Here is a 16,198-nt window from a genome sequence, read left to right on the forward strand (position 1 = left end):
AACTAGAAGACAACGGACTAACAACACCTTCAAAACTCTGTGGGAAAATTATTTCTAATCTACTCTCTCAAACTCAGCCAAATGATTGCTCAATGGTGGGAGTAAACATTCTGACAAAGTCTCAAAACCCATGTATCATTCGCCCCTTCGCAAGAACTCTCAGAAGAGGTACACAGGGTCCACCAGCAAGATTAGATTCAAGAGGAAAGGAAAAGAAAGCTGTCAGAGTGCTGAAGGAAGGGAGATCACAGACGGTGACTGAGCACCAGGCAGGAGGGGCAACTGGGCGGAGAGGAAGAGACCGAAGGCCCCGGGAGAGATGGCTCAGACAGGAAGCTGATGCGGCTGCACATAACACAGGGGGATTCAGATGGCCACAGTGAATTTTGGACCTGAGTTATAATGCGTATATTTAAAATTTCACACTGAATTAAAAAAAAATTATAGCTTCAGGAAAGATAAAAATCATGCAAGAAAGAAACAGTAAACAGCATACTACGTGGCTGAGCTGTAACGCATTATTTACATAAGTCGCAACAAACACTAAATAGTAATTCAACCCAAAGTATTGCATGGCAGGTTGGGAAGATGGGAGGACAGGAGGCACAGAGGTGGTAATTATGAGGGGCAGTGAAAGAAAGGAAATATTCATCTTCCATAATGAGAACAGATAATATTTAAAACTGAAAAAAAAAAAAAGAAATTGCAACTACTAACATTCTGTAAAGCTACAGCTATAAACACCAAAAGAAAACACATAAGGAGTTTAAAAGCTTCAGGCGAGGGGAAGCTTGGTGGTATGTGGTGGTATCAGGAAAATGCTGTTTTTCATAGGTCTAAAAGAATAATTTGCCATGTCAAATTATGTGCATGTATAACTTTGATGAAAACAAAAAACTAAATTAAGAAGAAAAAAGTAATGGTGGTATTAAGGCCAGAAGTCCCTGCTGGGTACAGAGTTGGGATGAAAAAACCACAAAAGAGTGAAAAGAAAAAAGCCATAAAAAAACGAAAAGAAAAAAACTTCAGACTATTTATATGATACAGTTGAGAGGTGGGGGAAGTCTTTTTAAGTATGTTAATTTAAGCATAAATAAGCACTTAAGTTTATTTAAAGCTGTTTTAAGACTGGGAGATTATAAAATCTAAAACTTCTAAGAATAAAATAAATAAACAAAAACCCACAGCCATAAAGAAAAAGTCAAAAGCAACACTGGGGAAGCATTTGCACCATATTCTTAACAAGCAATTTTTATAAATTAATTAATAAAAAAAAAGGCAAAGAGTAACAGAAAATGGGAGAGCATGAATAAGCAATGCACAGAAAAGAAATATGAACAGCTAAGATACATAAAATATATTCACTCTCATTCATAATAAGAAGTATAAATTAAAACAAGAGACCATAATTTTGGCTTATTGAATTAGCAGAGACTAAATGGCAAAAACAGGATTGATCAGAGTATGAGAAAAAAAGAGCATTCTCATACACCATGAAAAGGGAGATAAAAGTATCTTTCTAGAGGGTGTTTTGGAAATATGTATTAAATGTTTTTAAAAATGTACATCAGAATTTATCCCAAGGAAATAACTGGCAACATTCACAGTGACCGAAAATGATATTCAGAGTTCCTAAAAATGTTGAAAAGTTGGAAACAACCTAAATAAGAGAATATCATTCAAATCATCAAAACTATATTGTAGAAAAATAAAGCAAAAACCTCTATAATATATTAAATAAAAAGGTGAGTTACAATGTAGAATGTAGCATACGATCCCAATTCAAGCAAATCAACAACAAAACTAAATATATGTAGGCACAAAGCAAAGAGACTAAGAAGATAAATGCCCCAAGTATGAATGGAGTTTTGAGCTGGTGGTGGTATTAAAAAGTATTGCTATTTTCAAGAGCAACTATAATACTTAGGTAATTTTAAAACAAAATGAGCAATAAGTGATAAAGGAGCTAAATAAAGACATTGGTACTTGGCAAAAGTCTGTTAATTACACTGTTACTCATTTGTGGGGGAATCTCTTTTAAAAAATCTTCAAACTAGCAGTTGTATATATTTCGAAAAGACAACTATATAAGAAGCAAGTATTCTGGCAATCCATTTAGTGTGAATTATTAAACACAAAACTGCTTTCTAGTTTTGATATATTCCTCAAAGAAAAAAAATAATGCAAGTCTCAAGAATTCTTTACCTAAAGATCTCCACTACAGGAGTCTGAGAAATTCTTTTAGTGCCTAATCCGATTTCAGAGAATTATTTATGTAATGTTAAATGTGGGCATAACCCATAGTTAAGTTGGTCGTTTCCTTTAATACTTTTTCTATAAATTCTCCTATGTTATAAGGAGAAACAGAATCTTCAAAGATCAGAACATGTGGATTTGCCATGATGACTCTATAAAAACAAAGAGGTACTCTAAACCTGCCAATGCCTTGGCTAATAGTTTCTAAGATCTTGAGAAGTCTTTTAACATTAAGAATAAATTTTAAAAATCCATTTGCCATCTTCAGATTGTTGGCGGATCCCAATGGCTGGAAATGGATTGATATAGTGTAATGTAACAAATGTAGTACCCTCACAGAGCCCAAGCAACCCACATGATACCCCAGGCTTTTCACCTGCATGAGGAATGGAACCTAGGTTCAAGGAATTAGAGGAATACAAACAAGAAAATAAACTGGGATGCCATAGCTAGTGTGTCATAAAACCTTAGAGGGCTGGCTGAGAAAAAACATAAAGCATCCCCAAGTTCAACTGTCAGCTGATGCTCTTTTAACAACTTGATATAGTGATGCTTTCCAGGGTTTATTTTTCTCATCACGGGGCGGGAAGGAGGTTGAGGGGGTAGTAAATACACTATTTTCTTAACTTTCTGTAATGCTATTTGAACTCTGTTTCTTAAGAAAATATAAATAAATATGCAAAATTTATTTTTTAAGCAAAGCAAGGGCTCCTATCATAGGAAATTCACCCTCAAGACACTTAAACCTGGTCCTAAGATTCAACTCTGAATTTTGGCTGATCTTTTAAGAGAAGATTCCTTTTCTCTATTTTCTAACACTTTTTTGTTGTTAAAACATAATTTCTGAATGAATCAAAAAGGCGACAAAGAAAAGGAACTGCCTGCAGGACCTATGCCCAGCTTTGACACAAGGCTCACCTTCTCTGGATGAGATAATCTTCCAGGATGTCGAGACAGCGCACCATCTGTGAGAAGATGAGCACTTTGTGGCCGCCAGCAATCAGCTTAGGGAGCAGTTTATCAATCAGCACCAGCTTCCCTGCAGCCTGGATCATGGCCTGCAGCTGAAAGTCCGGGGCATCGGGGCTGTGGGTTTTCCGGAAGTCCTCCAGAATTTTCTCCTCTGCCCCTGAAAAAGGATTCCACAAAAGTATTCTTTGAACATTCTATATGGGCAAAAGCGACTTTCTGTTTGACAGAGCCTAGAAGAAATGGAATGAACTCTTAGGTCCCAAACCAACAGCCCGTGAGGCATCTGCGGTGTGTGCGTCCCTGGTCCATGCCCTCAACCATAGGCTCTAGTCAGGGGATGACTGACCTGCAGAGAACACAGGGACTTGCTCTCCTGGGAGTCTGATCAGGTAGAGAACGGATCTGAAATACCAAGCTGACTCAGGTAAGTAAATAAACCTTCATAGGAAGTTGACAAAAAGGAACTTCCCTGGTGGTCCAGCGGTTGAGAATCCACCTTCCAGTGCAGGGGACGTGGGTTTGATCCCTGACCCTACATGTTGTTGGGCAACTAAGCTCACACACCGCACCTAGACAGGCCCACGTGCTGCAACTACTGAGCCCATGCCCCACAATAAGAGAAGCCCCTGAGTACCCCAACTAGATAAAGTCTGTGCGCTGCAACAAAGACTCAGCACAGTCTAAATAAACAAAGAAAAATTTTAAAAGCGGACAAAAAGACATACCTCTTGGACATAAACACTAGCGAGTGGCAAGCCATGTTTGGATTTAAAATTTCATCAAAAAGTTTTGTTTTAAAAAAAAGCTCCCAACGTGTTCTCTATCCAGTACAGTTAATTGTTAATTTATCTGCAGAGAGTTTTAATCTCACTGCGCCATGATCACTTTTTCAATGAAGTAAGACATCTCCCTGATCCCAAGTGGGAAGTGTGGGCCAGACTGCAGGCCCACAAAGCACAGCAGTCAGACTCATCATCTGTCTTCTGATGGGCAGAGAACTAGTTCAAAACAGGGCTCTGTGTACTCACTGGCCAGATCACTGACGCAGATCCACTGACCTCTTTGAACCTCAGTTTAATACTTGGTAAAAAGTTCAGAATTCACACGAGTGTCTCATGGGGACTCAATACGCAAGCTGGAAAGGCCTCCCCGCGTCCCCGCTCACCATTGATCAGGTAGGGGTGGTTGCAGCACTTCCTCAGCTCCATCATGGTGTTGATGAGGTTGGGCATGTTGTGTTGGTTGGCCCCCTTGGTCAGGAAGGAAAAGTTCTTCTCCAGGATGGCACGGTAGTACTTTTTCTGGATATTGGTCAGCTCTACTTCGATGATTGTCTCTTGCTTGGGAGCGAGGTTCTTCTCCACGTCATCTTTCAGCCGCCGAAGCATCATCGGTTTGAGGATAGACTGCAGTTTCTTCACCTGGCCAGGGAAACGAGACCTGTTTACCTGCCCGGATCCCCATTCAGTAATGGTTACTGGGGTGATTCCAACCTTCGCTACAGTCTCTTGAGCATCTAATTGCAGAACTGCGGCAGCTGACTAAACGTAAGGTCAAGCCTGATGCCTGAACACAGGAGCTTACAGGGGGACTGAAAGGAAAAAAGGGGTCTGGTTTTGATTCGTAAGCAATTACTGAGAACTCACGTGGGAATCTTATAAGAATAAAGGGAGAAAGACACAAAAGACAGGACCTCTTCTCCAGGATGGAGAAAACAAACCTCTCTCTCTGACATGCACTTGTATGGAGCAATTGCCTGAGGACTATTTTCAGCCATGTTAGGAGGCACAAGTGATATATTACAAGGGGAAGATGTATATGCTGAAAGAACAGAGTAAGAAGCAGGGGGAATCTGGGGGTGGGCCAAATGGATGAAGGTGGTCAAAAGGTACACACTGCCAGGTATAAAATGAGTAAGTCCCGGGGCTGTAACAGATAGCAAACTGACTACCGTTAGTAACACCATATTGTATGTGTGAAAGTTGCTAAGAGTAAACCTTAAGACTTCTCATCACTAGAATAAAATTTACATATGTATGGGGAGGCAACTAGATTTACTGCTGTGATAACTTTACTATATACTACTGTATCACTTTACTATACTACATATATTGAATTGTTACAAAACACATCCGAAACTAATATAGTGTTGTATGTTATTTATATCTCAATTAAAAAAAAAAAAAGCAGAGGCAATCTGGAAGTGCATTCCTCTCATATCTAAATAAAAGCAGCCAACAAGTTTGGGGGTAGTGACATACACAGGGAATGCGGTGAAGTGACACCTCCCACTCCATCAGGCAAGCTGTCATCTCAGGGGCACTTCGAGCCTGACAGTCTTCTTTGTTATGATTTGTGTGTTCTTGCCCTAACAGACCAGGCCTGGACAGCAGATCTCTATGCACTTGACTGCACTGGCAAGATGACTTGCTCACTCTCCCAAGAAGAGGGCAGAGACGGGATTCAAAGTCAAGGTACCTGAGTTCACCCTGAGCTAAAACCTGAGACCAGTAAGATTAATGCTGGTGGGAAAGTAAGAGGCAAGTGCAAAAGATCAAGTTATAAAGAGCTGTTCAAAAATGTCAAAAGGGTAGATTCTCCACAAATAAGCTGTGGGTTGTGCCAATGCTTCCTGCTGAAATAAAGTGATTTCTAGAGAGTTTGATTTAAAGGAGTTACTGGAGCAGGTTTTAAACAACAAGGAATAGGCTTTACTTTGTAACCAGATGCTTTCTAAAACTTCTATTTTACTGGGATTTAAAACATACAGACATTTGGGGCCATTTCTGTGGCTTTTCCCTAACAAACCCCAATCTTCAATCTAATCCATTTAAAGAACGCTTTATTTTAGCAACCACGGAACTTAGGTATGTAATCCCCCACAGGGATAAGGAATTACTACATAAGAACCCAAAGGGGAAAGACACAGCTAGGGACTTGTTAAAAGACAGGGACAAATGCCAAGTCTGCCACATGCTGGGTTCAGCGTTCGCCCTTCACTTGGTTCGTACCTTGAATCATTTAGAGTATACTATATGCCAGACACTGTGCTGGTCAATACAACAAACACAACTTGGGAGGAGATGTGGGCCTTGTCCTCAAGGAGGTCATTGTCTAGGAAGAAGAGAAAACGCATACCACAGAATAAGTGCAATGGGAGAAGAGGAAGCATTTCTAATGGTCCAAAAACGGAGAGAGGGCTGGAGTCGGCTTTGCAAAGATCAATAGATACTGCAAACCTCAAGAAGGGGAAGGAAGTTTGATTACTCACTGCTCTCAAAGTCTGACTCGTTGCTGAAGTAGAAACAAACAGATTGGAACCACAGCGTGTACTCTCAAGACATCTGTTAGTGAAATTCCCAAACTTTCTCCATTCCCAAATTCTCTGCCCCAACCCACTCTCATGCCACTGCTAGATTAATTTAGCAGAACTAATTTGTGTCGTTGCCTCAGTCAAAAGCCTTGTGTTGCTTTTCTAATGCTCACCAAATCCTTCAACCTGTCTTTCAAGATGTTCCCACAATACAGTGCTAAACTCCTCCGGCTTCATACTCCACAGTTCATCCCCAGCTCAGCCAGATGATCCCCAACCACTGAATAAATTCCATGGCTGCTGCTGCTTGCTTTTTTTTTCCCATGCAAAGTAGTCATTATCACCTCTCTCTCTGCCTAATGAAAACTTACCCACCCTTTAAAGTTTATTCTCCAACTGTACTCTCTCCATGCAGTTGTTCCAAAGTCCTAACAGATGTGACCTTTCTCGCCTTTAAAGTCTTCAGCTCTGTTCATTGTTCCTCTTGTGACCCTTACACCTGTCTGCCTTATTTCTGTAATGTCCAGTGGAGATTCCTACACATCGTAGATAGATACTTATTAATGTTGGTTTGTTTCTAAACAGCTTTGAGTCCAATAAGCTAGACTCAGGACCACATCTTTGAAAACAGGAAATTGAGTTGATCTGGACAAAACTGGACTGACCAACTACTCTAGAGTACACCTGCCTTCTGTTCCTCACTATCTGTGTATTTGGTTAAACTCAAGAAAATGAGCCTGGAAACATGTTGCAGGTGGTGGAGGAGGAAGGGCGAAGGACGAAGGAAGCAGAGGAGGAGGGAAGCATGGCCCTGAGGGCAGACGATGAACAAAATCACTGAAGCTATTTATACATGAGACTAGCGAAAGCAAGAGGCTGGAGATTAGGTATTCTGGATGCTGATTCATTTGTTGTTTGGATAGAAACTGCTAATGATCAGTTGATCCTCCTCCACATAAATTAAATAAAGGAGGCGATGCTCATTTTACCAGGGGTGTGAGAACCGGCTAACTCCTGTCCCCATGGTGACTTTGTTTTTCCCTTGATGGTGAAGGTAGTGATCACCTTGACTCCTCCAATCCTTCAGGCCCCTATTTACCTGTTCCTCTGTTTTCAGATCTCCAAACTCCTCCAAGAAAGCAGTCTCTGAAGGGAACTGTGACGGCTCCAGGAAGTTGAGCAGACTGAAGAGCTCCTCCACCGAGTTTTGCAAGGGCGTCCCCGTGAGCAGCACCTTATGCTCCTGCACAAATTCACAGCACGGGGAACAGGTCTGAGCCGCCAAGACAGCAGGTTTGGGTGGGAAAGTGACGCCAGGGCCTCTTGGGCTCAATTTGGGGGCAATTTTGTTTTTGCTTTTATGACAACATCAAGTGATAACATCAACAAACAGATCAACCTTCCTTTCACATCCCTGAGTCCAGCAGCAATTCCATATTAGTTAAAGCACCCATTCACTCATTCACATTCTGGAGGGCCTGCTAGCCACAGACTGGGCACTGTGCCAAGGCAGTAATGTTCAAGGCTATCATCTTTGGTACCAGATCATTCAGGGACCTGGAAACAAGCCAAAACAACTTACATTTCCAGGTCACAAATGCCATGGTACTTAAGATGCCCCTGGGTCCCTCTGGGAGTCAATCTGTGGCAAAGGTCAAATTGCTGACCCAGTTTATAACAGCAACAACAAAAACTTGATTCCTGCACCACTGGAGCTACAAAGGGCAAGAAGAAAATCTAGGGTAAACAGACGGTGCACAAGCAAGCTGCATGCAGATGGCTAAAGAACGCTTCCTCCACTGTGAACAGGAGGAGACTGTGTTTACAGAAAGAGCTCGCCAACTCTCACCAGGGCCATGAGCTTCAGGCCCTCCAGAAGCTTGCAGTTCCTGTTCTTCAACCTGTGGGCTTCATCGATGATCACACAGCTCCAGTGAATTTTCTTCAGCTCTGGGCAGTCTGCCAGGATCATCTCAAATGTTGTAATGACAACATGGAACTTGAAGACGCCTGACAGGGGGTTTCCCTGAGGATGACACAAGCGAAGGCAGAGCTTTACACATGGCTGGAGAGCGCAGGTGCCGGGTCACAAGCTGGACTGGAGAAGGTGGCAAGATAGATGGTCAGACCTAGGTGAGAGGCCAGTAAGCGTAATCTTCCTCTTTGAGAAGAGAAAGAATAGGAGAATCAAACCAGCTGTTTCGACAAGAGAGAGATCCCGTTAATTCAAAGAAACAAAAATCAGGATAGCATGTACCCCCATAAAAGCGAGACGACAGAGTATGGAAGGCCAAGCAAGGAAGCTTTTTGTTCATTACTTGCCATGATAAGGAAAGCTGATGGGTGTTGATCCACATGTTCCTAGCCAGCAGGTGGTCTAAACCACACAGAGCTTGAATGCCCAAAGAAAACCCTCTTTGCTAGTTTTCAGGCAGAATTAGTTTCACCTTGTAACTTGGGTTCTAGAACAGATTTAACATGATGATCCTGATTCACCTGGGACAAGTGCTACCAGGCAGGACATACTTTTGTCTTTCCGTTTGTCTTACTGCTACCATCACATTTAAAAAGCAGAGCTGCGTCACATTAGAACACATCTTAAATTTCTCCTGGGTGTCTCCTGCTGCCTGTGAAAACTATGGTATGAGCCCTGCCTCTCCTGTGACTGAATTCATTTAATTTTTACCTTCTTTATGAAAACCAATGCTCTGGACAAGCCTATAAGGATACTGAGCAAAGTGCTTATATTTAACATTTGCTTATATTTGCTAAATCCTGCTGTGCTTTAAGCTATTTGTTTTCTCTTTATGCTTTAACCTCAAATCCGTTAACCTCCTCTCTCTCCAAACTCCCTGGCTGAGGATCCTTCCTCTGTTTACAAATCCCTCTGCTCACTTTCTTCACTGAGCACATGGCAATTCAGATAAAATTTTCTGCATGTAAAAGCAACTTCGTAAGCCAACCAAGAAGCCAAGCTTTCGGTGTCCTAAAAAGAGCCTCTGGTGTATGTCAGAGCGGAAAGTGTGCCCTTCAGTTCTGTGTTTCATCACAGATGAAGTTACCAGGGAGGAGTGAGACGTCTGCCTCGATAAGTGCGTGACTCTACGGAGTAAGCCAACAGTAATTCCACGCAGGGCATTGGACTCTGGAGGACAAGGGGTGGAGAGGCTGGTGTGAGCACAATGGCAAGCTGCCCAGGGCCTCTGCGATGAGCAGGGGGCCCACCTGCGCGTCTCTGTACACCATCTCGTACTGCTGGATCATCTGCCTGCTGATCTGGCTGCCGTGGTACACGATGGCGTTCATCTCTGTCCACGTCCGGAACTCCCGCTCCCAGTTGGTGATGGTGGAGAGCGGGGCGATGATGAGGAAAGGGCCGTGGATGCCCCTGAGGAATATTTCTGAAAGGAACGTGATGGACTGGATGGTTTTCCCTAGGCCCATCTCATCGGCCAAAATGCAGTTTTTCCTGCAGAGTAAGAAACAGACCATTCATCGTCAACATCGGAAAGAGGCAGAGGTTGGTTACAATGAAAAAGATACTACAGAAGCGTACCTTGACCTGCAAGGTCATCGGTGGAGGTTTTATCAGCATTTTCCAGAGATGCAACTGAGGCAAGTTTCCATTATCGTTATTTACACCCTGCCTACTTCCAGAAGGGAACTATTGCAACTTGTGAGAAAATACATGAGATGCATCGATTCAAATGGAAACTAAAGATACTAAAAATTAAAATAATAATGCGGCAAGGAGAAAATTATAAAATGCCTCAAATCTACGCCAGTTCTCTACCTGACAAATTTCATGGAAGCTAAGGCAAAAACAGAAGCACAAGTTACACGATTCTCATTGTCTATCACCTGTGTTATCAAAGGACAGACTTTCAACCCCTACCCTAACTTCTGTGTCAGAGTGAAAACGCTGGTCTCTTGCGGTGACCCAGAATCACAGACTGCACACAGTGGTCATCTCTGAAGGTGTGGCCCCTGTTCAGTCTCGCTCATCACTGCACAGGTGGGCAACCCCAGACCTGCCGTGTTTCAGTGAGCTATGCCCTGAGTCCCACTGTGAGTGACAGAGACAAGGTTGGAACACAGGTCTCCAGAGTGCCCGCTTGGTATGTGTTCCACTCCATGTGGTCTTTAAAATCAATGCTAGATTGTTAATAAGAATGTTAACAATTCTTATTAACCCTAGAATGTTAATAAGATCTTAACCCATCTTTCTCAAATGTCATCTGCTTCACCTAGATTCTCACAGGGACTGAAGCTCAGGGTTGAAAACGACAAGTCGAGGCCATCAATGGCTCACAAACAGATAGCGGAGTTGGGACTAGAATGCAGATTCATTCACCTTTAGAGGCACTTTGTGTTAAAGATTTGGGAGATAAAAACACAGTTTTAAAGGATCTTTGGGGTTCTGTTTCATTTAGGTTGAGCCCAACCTTCTGACAAAGGAAATAAAAGAACAATGTGGATGACATCTAAAGATCATTACTCTCTGGTCAGAGAAACCAAACCAAACCAAACCTGACATGACAAACAGAAGTCCTGGTACGTCTGATGTACAGAGATCACCCACTAAACTGACGGCTCCACTGCACTCCTCCACCACTCGGCTATTGCCCCTCTATGCTGGCTAAGCCCACCATCTCCCTCCTGGCACAAACGTTTGGTAGAAAGATCAGCCCTGAAGACAGGACTGGTTCTGGTTCCACACCTGTTATACCAGTTAAAAAGAAGCCAGTTCATCCCCTCCAGCTGGTACTCCCGGAGCTGGTTACTGTTCTTATACTCTCGCGACTTCTCAAGTTTCTGCCAGGAGTCTGAAGCGGGTCGCTCCTAGGGGAGGGAGGGCAGAAAACACAGGACACAGAGCGATGTCTCAGCAGCACAGTGTGGAGAGGGATGCGGGGGGGGGGGGGGGGAAGGTGGCGAAACTCACACCACCACCCTAGAGGTACCTGCAGACTGCAGCTGCTATCTTCTGACTGATGAGCAGGCCCTGTATTTTCTAGATTTCAGCAGATTACACTAAGAACACCTCTATAAAATTTGCAAGCAATTAATGAAGAAGAGAAACAGATTCACCTAAAATCTTGGTTAAGTGTTACATTGCTTTACTGAGACTCTTAGAAATCACTCCCACTTACATTTTAATTTCCCTACAAGCCGGCACCAAGGTTTTTAGTTTTCTATAGATAGATTTTTTTGTTATTTGTCCCTGTGGTATCAGTTCAGGAAAGTACGGTGGGTCAAATATTTTGTTGATGAGTTTCTAAAGCTAAAAAGCCTGTATAATCGAAATTATAAATTCCTTAAATTCGCCATAAATGTAAGAGCAATCTTACTGCTTTACTTTTCAATATGAAACACCAATTTCTAAATGTAACTGATCTCTGTTTATATGAAACGCCATTTTTAGAATATAATAAGTTCTAATATATCCAGGGAGCTATATCCAGAGTCTTCATTCTGTTCCACTAAACTGTCTCACGCTGCAGTAAAATCATACTTTTGAATTACTATAGCTCTACATCTGATGTGGAATTATTTTTCAAAAATGTCTTGGCTATTTTTCAATTTAGTATTCTGTGCAACTGTAGAATCAATGTCAAATTCCCTTAAGTTTCTATTGGAATTTCTAATCTGGGGAAATTTAAAATTTTTAAGTATTAAGTCTGCCCATCTAAAAACTTTGTTTATTTAGGTTTTAATTATTTGGACATAGATTTGATTATTTTGCTTCTAGACAAATTGAGCCCCTAGACTGACACTTTTAAGGTCTCAAAAAAAAAAAAAAAAAATCTTAGCTATGTCTGTAGTTACATAGAGAATTTTGAGACTGCAGCTTTTCTAACAGCAATTTTAGTTTGTGAGTTTTACTTTGGGGTATTACAGAAAGTTTACTCCTAAAATATGTTATTATCTAAAACTAAGCCATTTGCATGTGAGATTTAATAAAATATCCCCAATCATATTGTATCATTGATATATGGAGGTAAATATAATGGTTCAATCTGTCCAGACTACTGAAAGTGTGGAAACTTTCAGAAACTTACATACCACAACTTAACCTACAAAATTACGATAGCTGTAGTTAGGCTAAGCTCCTTGAAATACAACTCTGTTGAATATTACTATCAGCACATAGGTACAAGGTGCTTTTAGAAATGTTGCTGCTGCTGCTACTAAGTCGCTTCAGTCGTGTCCGACTCTGTGTGACCCCATAGACGGCAGCCCAGCAGGCTCCCCCGTCCCTGGGATTCTCCAGGCAAGAACACTGGAGTGGGTTGCCATTTCCTTCTCCAATGCATGAAAGTGAAAAGTGAAAGTGAAGTCGCTCAGTCGTGTTCGACTCTTAGCGACCCCATGGACTGCAGCCTACCAGGCTCCTCCGCCCATGGGATTTTCCAGGCAAGAGTACTGGAGTGGGTGCCATTGCCTTCTCTGTTTAGAAATGTAAGGGAAAATAATTTATTATGTCAAAAAAATTTTTTTAAGAGAAAGCTTTTAAGCCAAGATATTCTCTTATAAACTCTCTTGCTCTGTTCCCTTAATTACATTCTTATCCCCTAGGAATCATTCAGCCTGGCTTCCTGAAGTTCATGTAACTCATTTTAATGGCACTCTACCCGACACTATGGGGAGACTTTCTGGAATGTTCCTCATCTCTAGAGACCGAAGGGGCTCACTTTTAGCATCACAGATACTGTAGAATAGACTTTCACTGCAGGTTTCTACTTTGCTGATGTGGTAGCACTGCAGATACAGAGGCATCGCACACTAATCTAGTCCCTCCTCTGGGTTTTTCCGCTTTCTCCAGATTTCAGTTTTACATCACCTACTGCCCAGAAACTTCAGCGATCTAAGGATAAGACTTGAAATCAGCTAGAAGTTTCCGACGCCTAGTCTGGCTGGCTCCTCAGTGGTATCACAGACGACAGACAAACACCTACCCCAGGGCTCCAAAACCTTCAGTGGCTATTATTAAATTCAAAAGAGAATTGATATTTCGAGTCTCCAAGGTGGGTCTTGACTATTAAATGACTGCTACTCTCTTTGCAAAGTCGTTACTGACACTCATGTCTCACTCTCCCAAAAACAAGCAACCAATTTTTAACCAAAAAGCTTTTAGGGATAGGATGTCCTCGTCATTAACACAAGCGGTATAAAAACAACAATAAGGAACCGGATAACAGTTTTTCATATAAAAATGTGATTTTTTTGGGGGGGGGGCAAGATTTCCTGGTGGCCTTGTAGTTAGGACTCTGCACCCCCACTGCAGGGAGCACAGATTTAATCCCTGGTCAGGGAACTATGACCTTGCACACCACACAGTGTGCCTGCCCGCACCACCTCCCCCCGCCAAAAAAAAGTGACTTAGAAAAAAACCAAATTGATCATTCCAGTCTTTAGCCATCTTTAACATCTCTGATTCTCTTCCCAAGTTAGTTACACCTTAACTGAGCTCTATCCCAATTCTGCCTCTTTTTAATTACTAGGTACCCCGTGACATTCCTGCAGCTTGGTGGTAATAAGCCAGAATCAGAAAAACTAACCAATTCAACACATATGGAAAACTTATGTTTTCTCTGCCAAGTCCTAGGGATCTTTTGATAAAGGAGAGTTCTTCCCTTTAAGAGTATTCTGAGTAAAAGCAAAGGATAAAACCAAAGAAAAGAGATCACTGATGAAGAGATAAGAAACAGGAAACAAAAAAGATACCAAGAACTTATGGAGCTTCTTTCCCAAGCCAGGCAGTTCTTACACCTTCTATCTTACTGACCCCACATGACAGCCATACACCAAGAAAACAAAGCTCACAACCAAGCTTCTTAAATGTCACATCCATCAAACTAGAGCCCAGACCTAAAGCTGACCCAGTGCTAGCAAAGTGTGATGTGGGCAGAAACATACTCTGAACCCCAGTTCCAATGGGCACAACCCACAGTAAGATGCCACAGAAACCACTCGGGAGAACCGCCTGGGGGACACCCCGGATCGTCGCATTACAAGAGACACCAGAGAGTGACGTGGGTACGTTACCACGTGCTTGATTTCGGGGAGCACTTGCAGAGATTCGAATTCTTTAACTTTGGCAGGATCCACGTCCTCCTCCAGTTCCCACGTGCTCTCTTCGTAAGGCAGTGAGCACCACTTCACCAGGTAATGCGTCACCTCCTGGAGGCAAAAGGGAGGGGCACTGATGTTCTTTCTACTTAGAGCAATCGGTCCTGCACTGAGGACCTAGGAAACCCTCCCTATGATACAGCACACAAAGGCCATTGAAACAGAGGCCACGTGTTGACAAAACACGAGACAAGCAAGGAAGACACTTTGGAAGAGTTAAAACAGAAACACCCACCTCTCCGGTTTCTGCATCCTTGGTGTGGGCCACCTCTAAGATGCGATCGACCTCCACATAGTCTGGGTTGAACAAGTCTTCGTCAGGCTAAGGCAAACGGGAAAGAAGAGCTCCAGCACCCAGTGTTTTATCTTACAGTGATCCCCCCAACCCTGGGCTCTATCGGGGAATGCAGAATGAAAAGGTCTGCTTGAGTTTAATTAGGTCCCATTTGTTTATTTTTATTTCCATGACTCTAGGAAGTGGGTCAAAGAGGATCTAGGTGCAATTTATGTCAGACTGTTCTAAGTTGTCCTCTAAGAGTTTTGTAGTTTCTGGCCTTACACTGAGGTCTTTAATCCATTCTGAATTTATTTTTGAGTATGATATTAGAAAGTAATCTAACTTCATTCTTTTATACACAAGAATGCCCAGTTTCCCAAGCACTACTTATTGAAGAGGCTGTCTTAGAACATTGTAAAGCAATTACATTCCAATAAATTTAAAAACAACAACAAAAAAAGGAGGCAACTCACCAACTTTTCTCATTGTCCCCAAATCCTGCCCTTCAGGACTACATTTAAAGGCACAACCACATCTTCCAGGTTGCACCAGGGGTAAGGATTTCCTATTGGTCATTTCAATGCGTGCATACTAAGTCACTCAGTCGTGCCCGACTCTTTGGACTACAGCCTGCCAGGTTCCTCTGTCCATGGAATTCTCCAGGCAAGAACACTGGAATGGGTTGTCGTGCCCTCCTCCAGGGTTATTAAGTACTGAGCAAAAATCAGCACAAAGAGGATTTCCAGAGATAACCCACAGAAATCCGGAATGTTAGTTTCTTTTTCTTCTTTACACCAGTAACAGTTAATAACTGGATGGATGCATGAGGGGAGCTTATGGGGATACTGATAATGTTCTATTCCTTGATCTAGGTGGTGGTTACATAGGAGTGTTTATTTTGTAAAAGTTCATTGAGCTGTACTCTTAGGACTTGTTTACGGTTAAATAGACCACGCTTCCCGCACCACCACCCTCCCCAAAGTGTACCTATAAGAACAGTAATAAGCAAGATTTAGAAATATTCAATGTGTGTCCAGTGCTTTCATGAAAGCCTCAAAACTACCTCATGAGTAGTAAGTGCTGTAAATACTTTAGAGATGACAGAACTGACTCAGAGAGGTTAAAAATGTCCTGTGGCCAGGGTCGCAAAGCCACGTGGACTGGAACCCTTACCCAGGTCTTTCTTGCCCAGAAGCCCTCCTCTGAACTGCAGGGGTGTTCTCACTGCCCCTTAAGCTGGAAGGCAC

The 16,198-nt window shown here is 42.4% G+C and overlaps 1 protein-coding gene across 1 annotated transcript in view; it reads right to left on the minus strand.

Annotated features, from left to right (window-relative positions):
* CHD6 (chromodomain helicase DNA binding protein 6) overlaps window positions 1–16,198 on the minus strand; it is a 150,104-nt gene that overhangs the window by 71,248 nt on the left and 62,658 nt on the right. Inside the window, exons 8-15 of the mRNA XM_068986821.1 lie at window positions 14,910–14,996; window positions 14,591–14,725; window positions 11,262–11,383; window positions 9,767–10,010; window positions 8,391–8,567; window positions 7,641–7,784; window positions 4,394–4,649; window positions 3,175–3,385 (exon numbers count right to left, since the gene is read on the minus strand). Of these exons, the coding sequence (XP_068842922.1) occupies window positions 3,175–3,385; window positions 4,394–4,649; window positions 7,641–7,784; window positions 8,391–8,567; window positions 9,767–10,010; window positions 11,262–11,383; window positions 14,591–14,725; window positions 14,910–14,996 (1,376 nt within the window). The remainder of the gene's footprint in view (window positions 1–3,174; window positions 3,386–4,393; window positions 4,650–7,640; window positions 7,785–8,390; window positions 8,568–9,766; window positions 10,011–11,261; window positions 11,384–14,590; window positions 14,726–14,909; window positions 14,997–16,198) is intronic.

The sequence above is a fragment of the Capricornis sumatraensis genome, chromosome 15 (assembly GCF_032405125.1).
Source record: "Capricornis sumatraensis isolate serow.1 chromosome 15, serow.2, whole genome shotgun sequence".
Taxonomy (NCBI): Eukaryota; Metazoa; Chordata; class Mammalia; order Artiodactyla; family Bovidae; genus Capricornis; species Capricornis sumatraensis.